The 18,070-nt window shown below is 43.7% G+C and overlaps 1 protein-coding gene across 4 annotated transcripts in view; it reads right to left on the reverse strand.

The window, feature by feature from the left end:
• CDKL1 (cyclin dependent kinase like 1) overlaps positions 1-18,070 on the reverse strand; it is a 59,155-nt gene that overhangs the window by 24,405 nt on the left and 16,680 nt on the right. For 3 of the 4 annotated variants that reach the window (XM_042943155.1, XM_042943153.1, XM_042943154.1), the window contains exon 3: positions 336-457. In XM_042943155.1, the coding sequence (XP_042799089.1) occupies positions 336-457 (122 nt within the window). Of the gene's footprint in view, positions 1-335; positions 458-2,322; positions 2,378-18,070 lie in introns of those variants that run through there. The other variant, XM_042943157.1, reaches the window with a different exon arrangement.

Genomic DNA, 18,070 nt, shown 5'->3' on the forward strand with positions numbered 1-18,070 from the left:
TGGACTCTTGCCTTCAATCTCTGAGTCCTTACACCTCCCTAGTCAGGCACGACTAACCGGTAATCTTCCTTTTCTTTCTTAAAGACCAAGAGGGCTTCTATGCACAGATAATACAACAAAGAAATGAAGTTCAACCTAATAATGCTGCTGCTTTCTTCATGAAAACAATTAGTTATGACCCGCTTCCCAGCCTTTTCAGTAACTCTTCTGCTGTCAGGCCCAGCAGCGGAGTAAACCTGTTCTTGCCCGATCTGCAAAAGAGGCCATTGCTAATTTTCCCTCACGAATCCTGGAGTGTGGTGCCGTGTTTCATTTGTAAGGGATGGATCACTCACCCTCTTTGGTGTCTGTCCAACTCATGGAGAACGGTGTGGTCACAGTACTCAAACACCAGGTGAAGCTTCCGCTTCCTTCTGAAGACTTCGATAAGGTTAACCAGGTTGGGATGCTTGAGTTGCTGAAAACACAAAAAGCAAGGTGCTAAGCTGGGGCCGTGAAAGACCGCTTTCTCCAACTTTGATCCAATTAAAAGAGAGCTGTTTGTCCTTTGGGAACTTTCTTGTCTTGGACTGAAGGAGGCTGTAAACAGTATGATCTTACTTCTCTCGAGGAGCTGTTTGTCAGCGGCTTGTAAATAATTACAGCATAAGGGCACCTGGGTGGCTCAGTTGGTTAAGCCTCTGACTTTGGCTCAGGTCATGATCTCAGGGTTCGTGAGTTCAAGCCCCACGTCAGGCTCTGTGCTGTCCGTGAGGAGCCTGCTTCAGATCCTCTATCCCCAGCTCTCTCTCAGCTCCTCCCCCACTTGTGCACTCTCTCTCTCAAAAATAAACATTAAAAAGAAATTAAAAATAAAAACAAAGTTATAAAAAAAAATGATTACAGCATAACCTAGGTGGTTGGTGAAGGCAAAGAGAGAGATGGGAAGGCCAGAAAAGGAGAATGAAAAAGAGGGGGCGATATTTAGTTAATGCAAGTTCATCTTCAGATGAGGATCAAATGTCCCTTCCTAAAGAGGTGTCTTTGGACCTCCCCAGGCTGGTTCGGTGTCCCTGTATGTCTCCTAGCCCCCCTGAACTATGTCTCCTTGGCAATCCTTTGGAATTACTAAGATCATTCATTTGATTGTTTAACATCCTCTGCTGTCAATAGATACAATATTCCATGAAAAGAAGAATCATGACCTCAGGATTCTCCTGTTGCCTCAAAACGATGTGGCTGTACTAGATGGGGGGGGGTGCATGGGTGGCTCAGTTGGTTAAGCATAATAGACATTTGATAATTATTTGTGAAAGAAGGAGTAAATCATGTTTCCTAGCTTGATGAAACATTTTAAGACAGAAAAATGATGTGCCTGAAGGTGTGCATGTAGAGGAAAAAAAAAAAAAAGTGGGGAATCAATGTTGTGTTGCCAAAGATAAACCTTGCACTTAGCTTCCTGGATGCTTCTGTCCATAATCCTATCCGAAGCACAACTAGGCAAACTAATAATTGTGAAGGGAGACACAGTGATTAACTTTCTCCAGGACGTGAAGGCCTCCAGGCACTGGTCTAAGAAACAAAAGAAGGAGCCATAAGGCTTCCTAAGGCCTGTCCTAGAAGCCAGGGGACACTACTTCCGCTTCATTCTAGAAGTCCAAGAAAACAAAGCACAAGGCTCAGCCCTGAAGAAGCCCGGGATGAAGTACCTCAGGCAGAGAGGCCCAGGTGTCCTCGCTGAGCTCATTCCCCAGCCGCCGCCAACTTAAATTCAGCTGACCCAGGCAAGACCAACTGAAGGAACCCTTCCCCAAGCCACAGAATTGTGAGAAATAAAACATCACTCTTGCTTGAAACTACTAAGTTTATGCCACAGTGAAGAACCTGTACCAGCTCACAGGGGGATTTTTGAAACCACAGATGTGTAGGCCCCATGCCCAGAGACACTGAATTGGTCTTAGGGGCCAAGCCATCTTGTTTTCTCTCAAAATTCTCCAGGTGATTCAAGAGGTAGCCAGAGGTATTAATCACAGATGAGCAGATACTTCATAAAAGATAAAAAAGGTAGAAGGAGAAAAAGTGAAGATCTTGAACTGCATGTGATATTCGTACGCGCGCGCAGTGCAAAGAGAAGCAGCCAGCAAGGGAAATACTAAACGAGACAGGTATTTTCTCGCTTTCTTTGTAAAATCCCTCTGTAACCATCTTCAAGATATGAAATTCTTCCCGTAGATATTAACTTGGTAAAACAAAGCCACAATACTCTAAGGGCCATTAGTCCCAGGTGGGCCTTAGAACAGAGGGCCCTACAAACTATAAAATCTCTTATTTATGTTAACATACCTGGAAACGTTTAGCCTGAACTAACATTTTCCAGACAGAGTAGGGCAGATCTGACTACTGTCTTGAACTAAAAAAAAAAAACAAAAAAAAAAAACTGCACGGACTTAGATGTCTCAAACAGCAAACAATCAGCTCAAAGGGCCGAAACAGTAGCATTACGACATAATTAGCAGAAAGCAGGGGTTTTCTTTCAGGCTCTGAAAAATCGCTGTCCACAGGTCCAGACTTCAAATCTTAGATTCTTTTAATTTTCCATGTTCGATATGCAGTCCTCATTTATATCTCCAGCCAGCCTTTGAAGCACAAGTACAGATAGATCAATTCTACCCAAATGAATACCCAGACCTTCTCTGGATACCAAGACTGGTGCCCCACCTTGTCATGTGCACATCTGCAGGGATTGTGGCAGGGTGCTGCTACCTCAGGATAAACCCCAAAGGTCCTCTCAGTTTGGCTTCTGCTTATGTCTCCAGCCTCATCTCTCATAACTTCCCCCCAAAGGCCCTGAACTTCACTCACTTCCTTGAAGGCTGGTGCTCCCTTTCCTCTCAGGACCTGCTCACCTGGCTCTCTCTCTGGAACACTCCAGAGACATCATCCGGATGTCACTTTCTCTGTCTGGCTTCCTCCCCCCAAACCCTGATGCACCTAGTGGGCACTAACCAGGCGCTGTAGTGCTGGAGCCCGAGCGTGGGTACCCCGTGAGAGGTGAAGGGCACTGTTACAACAGTATCCACTGAACCAAAGGGGACCAAACATATACTACACCCGTCTTTCTATTACTCTACATCTTTGCAAAGCCAAAACCCTAGTAACTGTAAGATAGTCTCTTCAGATAACACGTAGATTCTTTCCAATTTGTGGCTGTTGTAAGTAAGGTTTTGGTGAACAAATTACTCACTGGTTGACCTTAACTTTGAATACATTCACTTCAGGCCTCAACCTCCATCAGTGAGAGCAGGAAGCTCAAGGGTTGCTGTGATAATGCCACACAAGGAGCACTCAACAGTGTCAGTTGAGTACAGTAGCCTCTTCGTGAAGGGTAACTGCTGATATTATTATTTGGAGTTAAATCTATTTTTACGTAGGATGATTTTCTCTACTCAGAGTATTCAACAGCTACTTATTGATTTTAGTGTGCATGAGATAAAGTCTTAAGGACATAGAGACAAAGTGAGTCATGCCCCTACCCTCCAAGAGCCTAGAATCTAAGAGGGAAAGGAGATACTGAACAAGTAATTACAGCTATGATAAATGCCACCAAAAGCAAGGCAAGGGTGCCTAGTTTGCGGATGGTGGGTGGTCCTGGGAAGATCTTGAGGAAGTTAGGTAGACACTATCTAGAGCACCAAAAATACAGCTTTATGGCTCTAGAGATGGCCAAATTGCTTTCCAAAAGGATCATAGATATTTACACCTAGGTCAGGAGCATGAGAGTACTTTTTACCATATGCTGGCCAGCTATATATATAGATCCATAGTTATACATAGATAGCTACATATAAATTTATAGATATAGATAAACAGGGACTTAGACATTTAAGATTTGTGATATATATCATCAAATTGCTTCTAGCAAGACAGGTCATATGGCTTTTAAACCACCTGTCTCTCCTAACTCCCCCCCCCCGAGATAATCTGCATATAACTGAAAATGGGTAATAAATTGTTTCTCCACTTATTTTAAGAACAAGTTTAATTTAGAAAAATTGATCGCTAAGACTAAATTCTGACTGGGACTTTTAAATATTAAATACTTTAAACTAAATTATTAACGGTCTCTAGGTTGCCAGGATTCTGGGTGATCAGAAAACATTCCAGAGCAGCAGGTATTTTAAAATCATTCCCTGTCCTGGCTGTGTTCATTTATTCAGCAAAGATCCACAGAGCACCTGCTTCGTCTCAGACACTGTTCTAGGCACTAGAGACACACTGGTCAAAGGGGACAGGAGACTCAGGCATTAAACAAAGAAGTGTCACGAAGAGCTCCATATATACAAGGGATTAGGCTACCTCAGAGAAACTGTCCCTGAGTAAGTGGCCTTGAGCTGAGTCCTGGAGGGAGAGAAAGGTCTGACCAGACCAAACTCAGGAGGGGTGGTAGAGGCAGCTTTCCAGGCAGAGGACTGGCCCTGGCCAGAAGGGGATTAGGCCACTTACAGAACTGAAAGACAGTGTGGCTTGAGGGTCAAGTGCATGGAACCAAGGCCAGTTTGACAGTCAGAAGCGGAGTCCTGTACGACCTTGAGGGCCATGCTAAGAAATTTATACTTTATCCTAAGTGTGATGGAAAGTTACTGGAAGGAGTTTTAGCAAGATGTAATATAATAATACCATGTGGGTTTTTTAAAGCTCGCTATAGTGGTTAGATACAGAATGGCTTGGAGGAAGCAATATGGTGAAAGGAGACCAGTGACGAGCCTGTTGTCAGCTGAGAGATGATGACAGCTTGGACTGGGCAGAGGCAGGGAGATGGTGAGAAAGGCACTGTTTGGTATTAGAATATTCAGGATGAGGTGATGGGCTGGAGGTGAGGGACAAGGGAGAGGGAGCTGTTAAGAAGGACCAAAGTTTTGTATAACGGGGCAGATGGTGGTGCTGTCACAGAGAGGAGGAGCAGGTTTTTAGGGGAAGAAACTGCTGTTTTGGGCAGGTTGGTGGGGACTCTGAGATACCAAAGTAGAGTTGTCAGGTTGGCTGGAGTTGGAACTGAAGATAAAAGCTAGGGAGTCAGCAGGAAGGTAAGGGAAGCCACGGGTAGATGCAATTTCTTAGAAGAGCAGGTGAGAAAGGAAGAGGCCCACAGAACCTCAGCACTAGATGTGTGGTGGCTGAGGAGGAAGCAAGGAGAAAGGGAAGAAGACCTCCCAAGATAAGAGAGAAGACAGCAGAGGGATGGGCATATCATGGAAGGAAGAAGTGGTCGGCGGTGATGGAGGCTGCTGTAAGGTGGAGTGGGGAGAGGCCTGAGAGGCTTCCTGCGGGCTTCCCCAGGCAGGCTGGGCCGTGTGACCTCCCCAGAAGCTGTGTCAGTGCTGGGCTGAGACCAGAAGCAAGGTTGTATGGATTTAGCTTCTCAAAGAACCTTACCCCTCTCTCTTTGCTGACTTCCCCTTACCCCAGGAGCAGAACTCAGGGGGACGTCTCTAATCCTGAAACCCATTTGCAGTTGGTAACCTCTAGGGTTCAATGACAGCCCCAATATTGTGAATGTTTGTGTTCACAAAGGTTCGAGTACTTCTGCTTCAATACTGAATGCACTTCTTCAGAGACATGCAGAGGAATTAGATGAGAAGTAGGCAACATGACGGATGGACTGTTCATAGGCTTATTCGGCATGGGTATTTATACATACAAATAATCTTAATAAAACAGGTTCAACTGCCATATCTACTACCAAGATGTAGTTCAGGGCTCTTTTAGTTTTATTGCTTCCTATTTATGAGTGTATGAAGTCAAAACCTCAGGGGTGGTCTTTTTTTTTTTTAAGTTTTATTTATTTATTTTGAGAGAGAATGTATGCACATGCATGCAAGCAGGGGAGGGGCAGAGAGAGACAGGGAGACAGAGGGAGAATCCCAAGCAGGCTCCACACTGCCAGCACAGAACTCAATATGCGGCTCGAACCCACGAACGATAAGATCATGACCTGAGCTGAAGTTGGACACTGAACCAACTAAGCCACCCAGGTGGCCCCAGCACTGCGAAGCATTTTGTGCTAGTTGCCAACATTTCAGATCAGGAGATGTTACTTTAAAACCCTGGTTACCAGGATCCTCTGGAAAATGATGCTGATCTAGCACAACTGGGCCTGCAGTATCTGTGGCATCAGTGAGCTGGGGCCGGGAGGCAGCTGTTCACTGTAGATAAGGCCTGTGGGCTTCAGTTCCCCACAGTCCCCACCCATCCCTACCACTCTCCGACACTAAGGCCAAGTGAAAGTTGTCCTTTCTCATCACTCTTACATCATTGATTTTCTTACGTGAGTTAAAAGGGAGATATTTAACGTACCCATGTTTCTATCAAAAGTGGGAAAACAGACAAGCAACAGAAATGGCTGCATATTTCAAGGCAAATAAGAAAAAGTGTATTTATTTGCAGAAGTCAAGCGTTGCTCTCACACATGTCTGGCCCCGGCAGGTAGTCAGTGTGTGACCTCCACCCTAGGGAGTCCTCAATAATGGCTGCATGTTTCTGGACTGACCAGTGCACGTTATATCTGTGGGTTCTCCTTTCCTTCAACTGTCAAGGATTCTCATTCTTTGTGGGGAGAGGGGGAATATTTATCCTGTCTTTGCTTTAGACAAAAAGGATTTTGTCATTTTCTCAAGGATCATATCCTGTTTTCCTTTCTAAAGCATTCTTCTCCCACAACTGTGGTAAATAATGAGAGATTAAATTGGAGAAAGTGGGAGCTATCTTAGTAATATGTTTTTATAGGCCTTTACAATTCTTGAACTTGACTCTAAGTCTTTGCAGGGATCTTCCATCAGTTAACGTTCACACAGAATGGAGAAAAGTGATGCCCCCCTCTCCTTTATAATAATTAACCTTGAGTACTTCCCAAGGATTCCCAGATCAGCATATTATAACACTGTCAACCACTAGAGATCCAGCAAGGTTTAGAGCTTGTCCAACTAAGAAGCTGAGAAAAATCAAGTTCTTCATATTTCCTCCCGTTCTTCTTTCTGAGATGAATGCTCTCAAATAAATCACAAGGCAAGAGTTAATAGCAGCAGTACTCAATTTGCTTTTGATTCAAAAAGAAAGCTTTAAACTTCACCTTAACCCCATTTAAGAACTTTGGAAGTACAGGTATGGTCCTAATAAAATGATACCACTCAAGAATGGATATCATAAAAAGGTGTTCTAAAACTAATATGTAGATATAAGGCAGTTCAAATCAGAATTAAAAAAAAATGTTTTTGAACTAGATAAAATGCCTTTTACCTTCGTACAGAACTGTAACTGATTTAAAACAACCAAGGAGGGGAACCAGGATGGCTCAGTTGGTTAAGCATCTGACTTTGGCTCAGGTCATGATCTCATGATTCATGGGTTCAAGCCCCATGTCAGGCTCTCTGCTGACAGCTCAGAGCCTGGAGCCTGCCTCAGATTCTGTGTCTCCCTCTCTCTCTGCCCCTCCCCAACTCATGCTCTGTCTCTCTCTCTCTCTTTCTCTCAAAAATAAACATTAACAAAAAAATTTTTTTTTAACCACCAAGGAAAAATGGGGCAACTTGCTCTACCAGATGGCAAAATTTTCAATGTAGTGCCTATAGGGGCACTTGGGTATCTCAGTCAGTTGAGTGTCCCAATCTTGATTTTGGCTCAGGTCATGATCTCATGTTTCGTGAGTTTGAGCCTCACACAAGGCTCTGCGCCAACAGTGGGGAGTGTGCTTGGGATTCCCTCTCTGTCCCTCCCACATGTGCTCACTCGCACTCCCTCTTTCTCTCTCAAAATAAATAAAACTTTTTTAAAAAATAAAAACTTTTAAAAAGTGCCTATAATCATTACCACCAGCAGCAGCAGCAGCATTAACAGGCCAGTAGGCTATTGACCAAGAAATGAACAAACAGGGGCACCTGGGTGGCTCAGTCGGTTAAGCGTCCGACTTCAGCTCAGGTCACGATCTCGCGGTCCGCGAGTTCGAGCCCTGCGTCGGGCTTTGGGCTGATGGCTCAGAGCCTGGAGCCTGCTTCCGATTCTGTGTTTCCCTCTCTCTCTGCCCCTCCCCCGTTCATGCTGTGTCTCCCTCTGTCTCAAAAATAAATAAACGTTAAAAAAAAAATTAAAAAAAAAAAAGAAATGAACAAACAGAAGAAGTACAGGGTCTAGAATTAGATCCAAGTATTGAAGGGAAATTAACATATGACCAAGGCAGTACTTCACTACAGTTGAAAAAAATGTGCTTTATTTAAAATTGATTCTGGGAAAACTGGCTACTCCTTAGGAAAATTAAAATCATACCTTACCACCCTATGTATAAGAATAACTTTCGGATATGTTAAAAATTTTGGTATGAGATACTAGAAATACTAGAAAAAGTTTTAGGAGAAACTTCCTATGACTTTAGAATGGAAGAAAGCATCCTGAAAAAACAATCTAGAAGAAAAAATGAAAGACAGGTAAGTTTGGCTACAGGAGAATAAAATAATGTTAGGAAGATGGCAAAAGTTCTGGAGATGACGGTGGTGATGGCTGCATGCCACTGTGAATGCCCTAACATCACTGGACTAGACACTTAAAAATGGTTAAAATGGTAAAATTTATGTTATGTGTAACTTACCACAATAAACAAAAACAAAAACAAAAAACAAAAACACTCGAGACGATGTCAAAAGACACATAATTGGCAGGGAAATGTGTGTGATGACAAATAAAGGGTGATAGCCCTTCTATTACAAAGCTACTTCATGTATTATGAAGAAAAAGACACCTATGCGGGGAAATGGGCAAAAGATATAAGTAGGTAATACACAGAAGAGGAAATATAAATGATCCAAGAGACATGGAAAGATATTCAATCTCACTAGTAGTCAGAGAAAGGCAAATCAGAGCAACAAGGTAAGGCGACTCAGTTTCCTAACAGGTAAACATTTCACAAACTCCTAACATCCAGTGCTTCCAAGGATACAGGGAAACAGATCTTCTCATACTTGGTTGGTTAAACTTTTTGGAAAAGTTACTAGCAGTATTTATTAAAACAATATACCCAAAACACATGGGCAAAAGATCTGAGCAGATACCTCACCAAAGAGATACAGATGGGAAATAAGCATATGAAAAGATGATCAATATATTTTTTCACTGGGGAATTGCAAATTACAAAAATAATGAGACACCGGAGTGCCTGGGTGGCTCAGTGGGTTAAGCATCCAACTTCAGCTCAGGTCATGATCTCAAGGTCCATGAGTTTGAGCCCTGTGTCAGGCTCTGTGCTGACAGCTTGGAGCCTGGAGGCTGCTTCAGATCCTCTGTCTCCCTCTCTCTCTGCCCCTCCCCCCACTCACACTCTGTCTCTCTCTCTTTCTCTCAAAAATAAATAAACATTGGGGCACCTGGATGGCTCAGTCCATTGAGCGTCTGACTTTGGCTCAGGTCATGATCTCACGGTTTGTGGGTTTGAGCCCCACGTCAGGCTCTGTACTGACTGCTCAGAACCTGGAGACTGCTTTGGATTCTCTCTCTCTCTCTCTCTCTCACTGTCCCTCCCCCACTCATGATCTGTCTCTCTCAAAAATAAATGAATGTAAAAAAAATTTTTTAAAATATTTTTAAAAATTTAAAAATAAATAAAAAAATAATGAGCTACCATTACACACCTATTAGAATGGTTAAAATCCAAAAACAGCTGAGGACACCAAATACTGATGACAATACTGAGCAACAGAACTCTCATTCACTGCTGGTGGGAATGCAAGATGGGGCAGCCACTTTGGAAGCCAGTTTGGTAGTTTCTCACAAAGCTAAACATAGTTGTACTATATGATCCAGCAGTCAGACCCCTAGGTATTTACCCAAATCATTTGAAAATTTATGTCACATAAAAAGCTGCACACAGGGGGACCCGGGTGCCTCAGTCGGTTGAGCATCCAACTCTTCATTTCAGCTCAGGTCATGATCCCAGGGTCGTGGGATTGAGCTCCATGTGGGGCTCCATGCAGAGTGGAAGCCTGCTTAGGATTCTCCCTTTCTCTCCCTCTGCCCCTCCCCACCTCAGTTCATGCATGTGTGTGCACTCTCTCTTTTTCTCTAAAATAAAAATTTTTTAAAAAACACACAAATGTTTATAATGGCTTTATTTATAATCACCATAAATTGGAAGCAAATGGTCTTCCTATAGACAAAAGGATAAAAGATTGTGCTCTATCCACAGTGGAGTGGGATATTCATCAGAGATAAAAAGAAATGAGCTATCAAGTCATGACAAGACATGTATAAAATTTAAATGCATATTAAGTGAAAGAAGCCAGTCTGGAAAGACTACATATTGTATGATTCCAATTATATGACATTCCAGCAAAAGCAAAACTATGGAGACAGTAAAAAGATCAGTGATTGCCAGGAGTTCAGGGGACACAGGGGGAAATACAAGGTGAAACAGGATTTTTAGGTCAGTAAAATTATTCTGCATGATACTGTATTGGAAGATATGTGACATTATGCATTTGTCCAAACCCACAGAATGTTACGGCACCAAGAGTGAACCTTAATGTATGCAAATTTTAAAAAATCATTTAGGAGGTTCAGGAATCCTATGTTAGAATGCAGAATCTAATAACAAAAAAATCTACCCGTATTACTAATGTATGAAACAACTTCAGTGGCAGTGGGGGTGGGGGCGAGGGGAGTAACTTTGGAAGTGGTTAGAGTCTATAAGACTAAAGGCAAAAGGAACTACACATAAAAGTATCAATAAGGTACTCTTAGTGATAAAGTTGTTTCTCAGGGGAATAGGAATTGACAATTCTGTTGTTTTTTTTTAATGTTTATTTATATTGAGAGAGAGAGTGCATATGTGCGAGCCAGTAGGGGAGGGGCAGAGGGAGTGAGAGAGAGAATCCCAAGCAGACTCCACACTGTCAGGGCAAAGCCAAAAGGCCAACCGCAGAGCTCCATGTCATGAACTGTGAGATCATGACCTGAGCCGAAATTGAGAGTCAGGCGCTTAACCCACTGAGCCACCCAGGCACCCCGGAATTGACAATTCTAACAACATTATACACTGAATTAAACAAGTAAATGAATGCTGGATAATGAAAACCAGTTTCCCCTGTTAGCACAGGGTTAATGATAAGCAAGGAGAAGAGGCTAGTGTAATCCATGATCTGCTCCATCCATGGGTTAGAGTTGGAGACATCAGCAGGAACTCATGTTTAGCTTAGTATAGATACAGGTGGTTACATACAGGAATAACTATAGGTACGTCTATACGCACAGGTTAGTATACACACACATATTTCCTTGCTCTGTCAGCTGAGAGAGCCTAGAAGCAACCACACCCTAGCAGCAAGAAGTACACATGGAGCCCAGGTCTTGGTTTCTAATACCATTCATTCTCCAGCAGAAGGAACCAGAGTTCCTCAGAGAAAATGGATGATTCTAGGTAAGGCAGGAGAAATACAAGATGAGGCTGGGGCATCTTATAGTGCCATCAAGGAAAGTGCTAGGACAAAACAAACACTAACACTGCATTGATGGGGATATGTCATAGCGACACAAATATCCATGAGTCTCTACTAACATAAATAAATGACTGATTGAATGAGTGAATGAATGAATGATTAGGGGAGAATAAGTAAGTCTATGTACAGGAATTCCAAGTAATTTATGTAGATACTCTCTGCATGATCATCTCAATTTTTCTGGAAATCTAAAACTGTTCTAAAAATTAAAGTTTATGGAAACACATGCACATCACCTATCTTACCCAGCACACCACTTCCAGAAATACACCTTACATAAATAAAAGCCCATTGTATAAAAATATATGTACAGGGGTATTTATTGCAGCATTATTTGTAAAAGCAAAAAGTTAAAACAACGCCAACATCTTTTATTAAAGAGGATGGTAAAAAAAATTGTGGTACATTCAAAGCATGAAATACTGAATACTTTGTAATGGTTAAAAAGAAGAAAATTAACATGGGTCTATCTACTGGCCCAATGACAATGATGTAATGTTGAATAAAGAAGTCAAGTCACTGAGTGATTTTATAAAAACATATGAAAATAGAAACTACTGAATAATTTTATTAAAAATATATAAAATAGGGGCACCTACGTACACCTGGGTGGTTCAGTCGGTTGAATGTCTGACTCTTGGTTTCTGCTCAGGTTTGTGGGTTCAAACCCTGTGTCGGGCTCTACGATCCCAGTGCACAGCCTGCTTTGGATTCTCTTTCTCCGTCTCTCTCTGCCCCTTTCCTGCACTCTCTCTCTCAAAAAATAAATAAACTGAAAAAAAAAAATTGGGGCAGCTAGGTGGCTCAGGTCATGATCTCACAGTTTGTGCATTCAAATCCCACATTGGGCTTTGCGCTGTCCATGTGGAGCTTGGGATTCTCTTTTCCTCTTTCTCTGCCCCTCCCCCACTCATAATTTAAATATATATATTTATGTATAATATTGTATATTATATATTAGTGTATATTTTTACATATATATATGTATGTATACAAATAGGGTGGGGGAGAAATAGGTGAAGGGGATTAGGAGGTACAAACTTCCAGTTATAAAATATATAAGTCACAGGATGAAAATTACAGCAGAAGGAAGACAGTCAGTAAGACTGTAAAAACATTATATGGTGACAGATGGTGCCTATACTTATCATGGTGAGCACTGAGTCATGTATGGAATTGTTGAATCACTACATTGTGCACCTGAAACTAATATAACATGGTATTTCAACTATACTTCAGTAATAAAAATTTTAAAAATATGTATGAAAATAGGAAGTAATCCAAAAATATGAAAAAGTTCTATTTTCATATATTCATTTTTATATATTATTACTCAAAAACCTATGCTGAGCCCTACTTTGAGCTGGACATTACTGTAAGCTCTGAGATTACCATACTTAACATGGCTAAGAAAAATCTCTGCTCTCAGGGAGCTTATAGTTGAGTACCCTGGATGGTGATAAATTTTACGGAAAGAAAGAAAGAAGGTATGGGGCACAGTAGTAGCATGGTGGGGGGTACAATTTAAAACAGGGTGATCAGGGAAGACTTCAGGGCAAAGGTGACAAATTAAAAAAGATCTGAAGAAGGTACAAGCCATGGAGATGGCCAGAAAAATGTTCCAGGCAGAAGGATCTACCATTCCAAAGGGTCTCACTCCCGCCTGGAGTATTTCGAACAGCAAGGTCAGTGTCAGCCCATCTTTTAATTTAACTGTTGCTGCAGCAACCAGCTTCATGTGGATGTATCCAACAGGCCCTCATCTCAGCTACATTCTGTATCTTTTGCCTTCTGCCCCAGGGCTTCTGGGGTGCTGAGGTACAGGATGCTGGTGGGTGACTCGAACTTGCCGCAGTTAACACTCCATGGGGGAACCCTTGACCAAGGGGGACAGGAAGTGGTAGGTATATGCTTATCTCTTCGGTCCTCCATGGGGGAACCCTTGACCAAGGGGGACAGGAAGTGGTAGGTATATGCTTATCTCTTCGGTCCTCCATGGGGGAACCCTTGACCAAGGGGGACAGGAAGTGGTAGGTATATGCTTATCTGTTCGGTCCTCCGGCTCCTTACAGAGACCTGGCAGGTTGAGTCCCTGTTGTCTCTTTCATTGCTTTTCCCTCCTTCCCCATTTCCCTCTCCCCTGTCCCTTACTCCTGCTCCCTGGTATTACTTCCCCCAAATAAACTACGAACGTGCAATCCCTTATCTCAGACTTGACTTTATAGGAGGTGCACAGGCTGAGATGGTTGGTGCTAGAAGTGGCCGTAGCTAGCGGATCTTCAGAATGGGATTCTGGAACTGGATCCATCCACCAGGCAGATGGCAACAAGGACCCCACTGCTGGTGGTAAGTGAGGTGAGAGGAAGCCCTGGGGAACTGCCTCAACATAATTAGTAAGGCTGTTGTCAGGAGTGGTTTTGAAGGCAGTGCGGTTGGCTCATACAATAGCAGCGGCTGGTGAGTGGTATGGGCTAACGGTAATTACAGGGTTATTGAGAGAGCTGGCTTTTGTTAACACCTTCAGGTCGTTGAAGGAAAAAAAAGAGAAAATGACAGGTTTGGGTTAGCCACCAGCAAACTGTGAGAATCAGAAGGCCTCTATGTAGTATTTAAAGAGACATTTATCTCCTGCGGACACAGGACAGATGGTGCTAAAATCAGGCTTAGGACTTAAGAACAGCAGAGATACAAAGGAGACAATGTACAGCTTCAACGGGTCTCTTATACCAAAGGCAAGGCTCTGGTGAGAAAAGAGAGGGGCCCTGAGATCTGGAATAGAGACACTTAGGGTAATGAGCCTGAGAATCTTAAATTCTCAAATTGCCCTGAACCCTCTGGGCTGGGAGAAACAGCTTCTGCTCTTTTGCCAAAGGTGAAACACTTCCTCTCATACAGAGACTGTGGGAATACCAGAAATATCACTGAGGCAGGTGTCTTCTTGGGAGGATGATGCATGTCCTCCTTAGATTCTATCCCCACTCTTCCCAGGGCCACAGACCTGTGTAACTAGGATGCAGTTGGAGCAGAGCTCAAGCAGGGCAAGGTGGCTCTTGGTCCAGGAGGAAATAACTGAAAGCGTTACAAGACCTGGCTCGTAAGTACGGCAGAAATCTTGGGGCCTTCGACCATGGCAGTGGTGACATATAAGGCTGGAGAGGGCAATTCACTGATATGGGAGCACTGTCCTGTGACTTGGGACTTATTTCCTGACAAGGACACCTGGAGACAGTCTTTCCTTCCTCCACTAACACAGTATAGAAGGCACAGGGAAGGAGGTCACTGGTATCTTTGAGAAGCTCAGTGGCAGCCGTCCTCTCTCGGCTGGAGATGCTCCCATGGAACTAGGCCCTCTGGTACCATTATGGGAAGCGAGGCCCGATGCCATATTTCCCAGAAATCTGTGCTGATGCCCAGATAAAAACTCACCATGGTGTTCTTATACGTGAAATAGAAGAGCGGCTGGCAGGTGTGTTACTTGACTTGTGTTACCAGAAACAATTGAGAAATGACAAACAGAAGGTTGCCCGTCAGAATGGAAAACTACAGTTTCTCACCCAGTTTCTAGATCTAAGTCGGTGTGTACCAAAGTGCTGTTGATTGAGTCTGTACCGAGGGATCCTGCAATGCCACCACAAGTACTTCTCAATGCTTTCCCAAAGGGATCTGTGGCTGTTTACCAGAGTAACAGGGGAAAGGGAAATACTCAGACCTTTCAAGGGCTGTGGCTAGCTGCAAAGTCTGAGCTGGCACTGACATCTGGGGATCCAAAATGCTATCATGGCCCCAGCTTCGAGTAATGGCTCACAGTGGGGCCTATTGGGTCCACGGTTATTTCCTCCACTTGAGGAAAATAACTTGAGGTTATTTCCTCCACTTCCAAGTGCATAATAAGGATGGATACACTAGTAGTTCACAAACCTTCACACTGGTTTCACAACCAGTTGGGAGTAAGAGGCAATACGGCAGAAAGGGCCAAAGAGAAGGCCTTGAAATTGCACACACTCCCCAACACAATCCTGGCCAAAAGAGGAAATCGGAACAAACCACATCCCAAAAGGAAATGATGGATTAGCACCATCAAAGACGTAAAGGATGCAGGGGTGGCAGTCCACATCATAATCCCACTCAATTCACCTGGTAGCCTACTATAAACTCAACCAAGTCATACCTCCAAATGCAGGTGCTGGGCCAGATGTGGTATCTCTCCTGGAAGAGATCTACACAGTCTCTGGCACCTGACATGCAATTCATCAGATCATGCATTCATCATTGATCTGATAAGTGTATTCTTCCCAATCCCTATCAGTAAGGAGGATCAAAAGCAGTTCATTTATTGTGGAACAGACAGCAGTCCACATTCACTATTTTGCCCAAGGCCTAGGTTAACTCTTCTGCTCTGTGTTACAATAGAGTCTAAAGGAACTTTGATCATCTTGACATTCCACAGAATATCATGCTGGTCTACCGTATTCATGACTTCAAGTTAAATGGACCTTCTGGTGAGCAGGAAATGACAAGTATTCTGAATGCCCAGTTAATGCCAGAGGGTGGCAGAAACGTTCATGGGTATGTCATGGGTTAACGTTCTAGGGGGCCAAAGGCCTGGGGCATGCTGAGACATCCGCTCTAAAGGACAAATTGTTGCACCTTGTTTTGCCCACCACTAAAACAAGGCATTGCACTTGGTGGGTCTCTTTAGATTCGGGAGGCAGCATATCTTAAACATGTGCACCACGGACTAGCTCTTGGGAATACTGCTCTGATTACTCCAGGTAATCAGGAAGACTGCCAATACTGACTAGGACCCAAGATAGAACTTTACAGCACATCAAAGCTACCGTACCACTCAGGTCATATGAGTCAGTACATCCAGACAAGATCGGGTGTGTTCAGGGCACTGTGGCCATAGACATGAGTCAGTATATCCAATCACGCTAGTGCTGTCTAGCCTCTGGTATGTCACGAGCCCTAATGGAGACTGAGCACCTGACCACGAGACATAGAGTGATTATGTGCCCAAGAGCTGCCAGAGCTGCCCGCTGTGAAGTGGGTAACAGAGACCCATGTCATAAGATTGCACGGAGGCAGCAGCAGTACTCTATGCTGTGACAACGATACATGTGTGATCAGGCTCAAGCAGGTCTGGAGGGAACGGGCAAGACAAAAAGAGGTGGTCAATTCTCCCATGCCATCTATTTTATTGTACTGTCCCTCTCCTTCAACATACACATATGGTTTAATGGGAGTTTCCAGGTAATGGAGGAGAAAAACCTCAAGTCCAACTCACAGATAGCTCAGCTCATTATGCTGGCCCTACCTGAAAATGAACTGCCACCAGGAGGGGCCTTGAAGGACAATGGTAAAAGAGTATCCTTCCACCGAACATAGCTTCAAGTGGTGCACTCGAAGGCTCACTTTGCATGAAGGTAGAAAGGACCTGAGATAGATATGGACCCGTGGGTAGAGGCAAATAGCTTTCTAGTTGACTAAGAGTATGGAAGGGACAAGGCTGAAAGGTCATTTGGAGAAGAGGCATAAATTGCACTTGTGGGAGTGAGCACAGGGCTTGAGGATCTTTGGGCTTCACACTAATGCCCACCAGAGAGCATCTACTACAGAAAACTCACTGAGAAACCTGGCAGATGTCTTTCTGGTGGGGGTGAGCCTGCTCTGTCCTTGGCCACCCCAGTGCCTGTGTAACTGACCCACGAACACAGTGGTCATGGCTGCAGAAATGGTGGTTATGAATGGCCCCAAAGCACAGCCCCCTCTCTGCAAGGCTGATCTGGCTACTGCTGCTACTGAGTTACCCAACCTGACAGCAGCAACGACTGATACTGAGGCCCAGAGGTACGCTGTCCTTTAAGGACAGCGGCTGCTATGTGGAGGGGATAGTGATTTGTCCTCACTGGAATTGATACTAGCTTTAATGTTTTATTTATTTTTGTTTATTTTATTTTTGAGAGACAGAGAGAGACAGAGCGTGAGTGGGGGAGGGCCAGAGACAGAAGGGGAGACAGAATCTGAAGCAGGCTCCAGACTCCTTGCTGACAGTGGGGCTCAAACTCACAAACCATGAGATCATGACCTGAGCTGAGGTCCAACGCTTAACTGACTTAGCCACCCAGGTGCCCTGATACTAACTTAAAAAAAAATGTTTTTAATGTTTTATTTTATTTTTTGAGAGACAAAGAGAGACAGAGTGCAAGTGAGGTAGGATCAGAGAGAGAGGGGGACACAGAATCCAAAGCAGGCTCCAGGCTCTGAGCTGTGAGCACAGAGCCTGATGCAGGGTTCAAACCCACAAATGCAAGATCATGTCCTGAGCCGAAGTTGGACATTCAACTGACTGAGCCAACCAGGCACCCCCCCCCCCCAATACTAACTTTAGATAAGAGTTTTGCCTTTCCTTCCTACACCACAATCCAAGGGCTTAGAGAGTGCCTGCCTTACTGGCATGGAAATTCACATAACATCAGACCAAGAGGCCCATTTTTACAGCAAAGGAGACATGACAGTTAGCACATGGCCATGGGTTCCACTAGTTCTACTATATA

Source organism: Panthera leo, chromosome B3 (genome assembly GCF_018350215.1).
Source record: "Panthera leo isolate Ple1 chromosome B3, P.leo_Ple1_pat1.1, whole genome shotgun sequence".
In the NCBI taxonomy this organism is placed as follows: Eukaryota; Metazoa; Chordata; class Mammalia; order Carnivora; family Felidae; genus Panthera; species Panthera leo.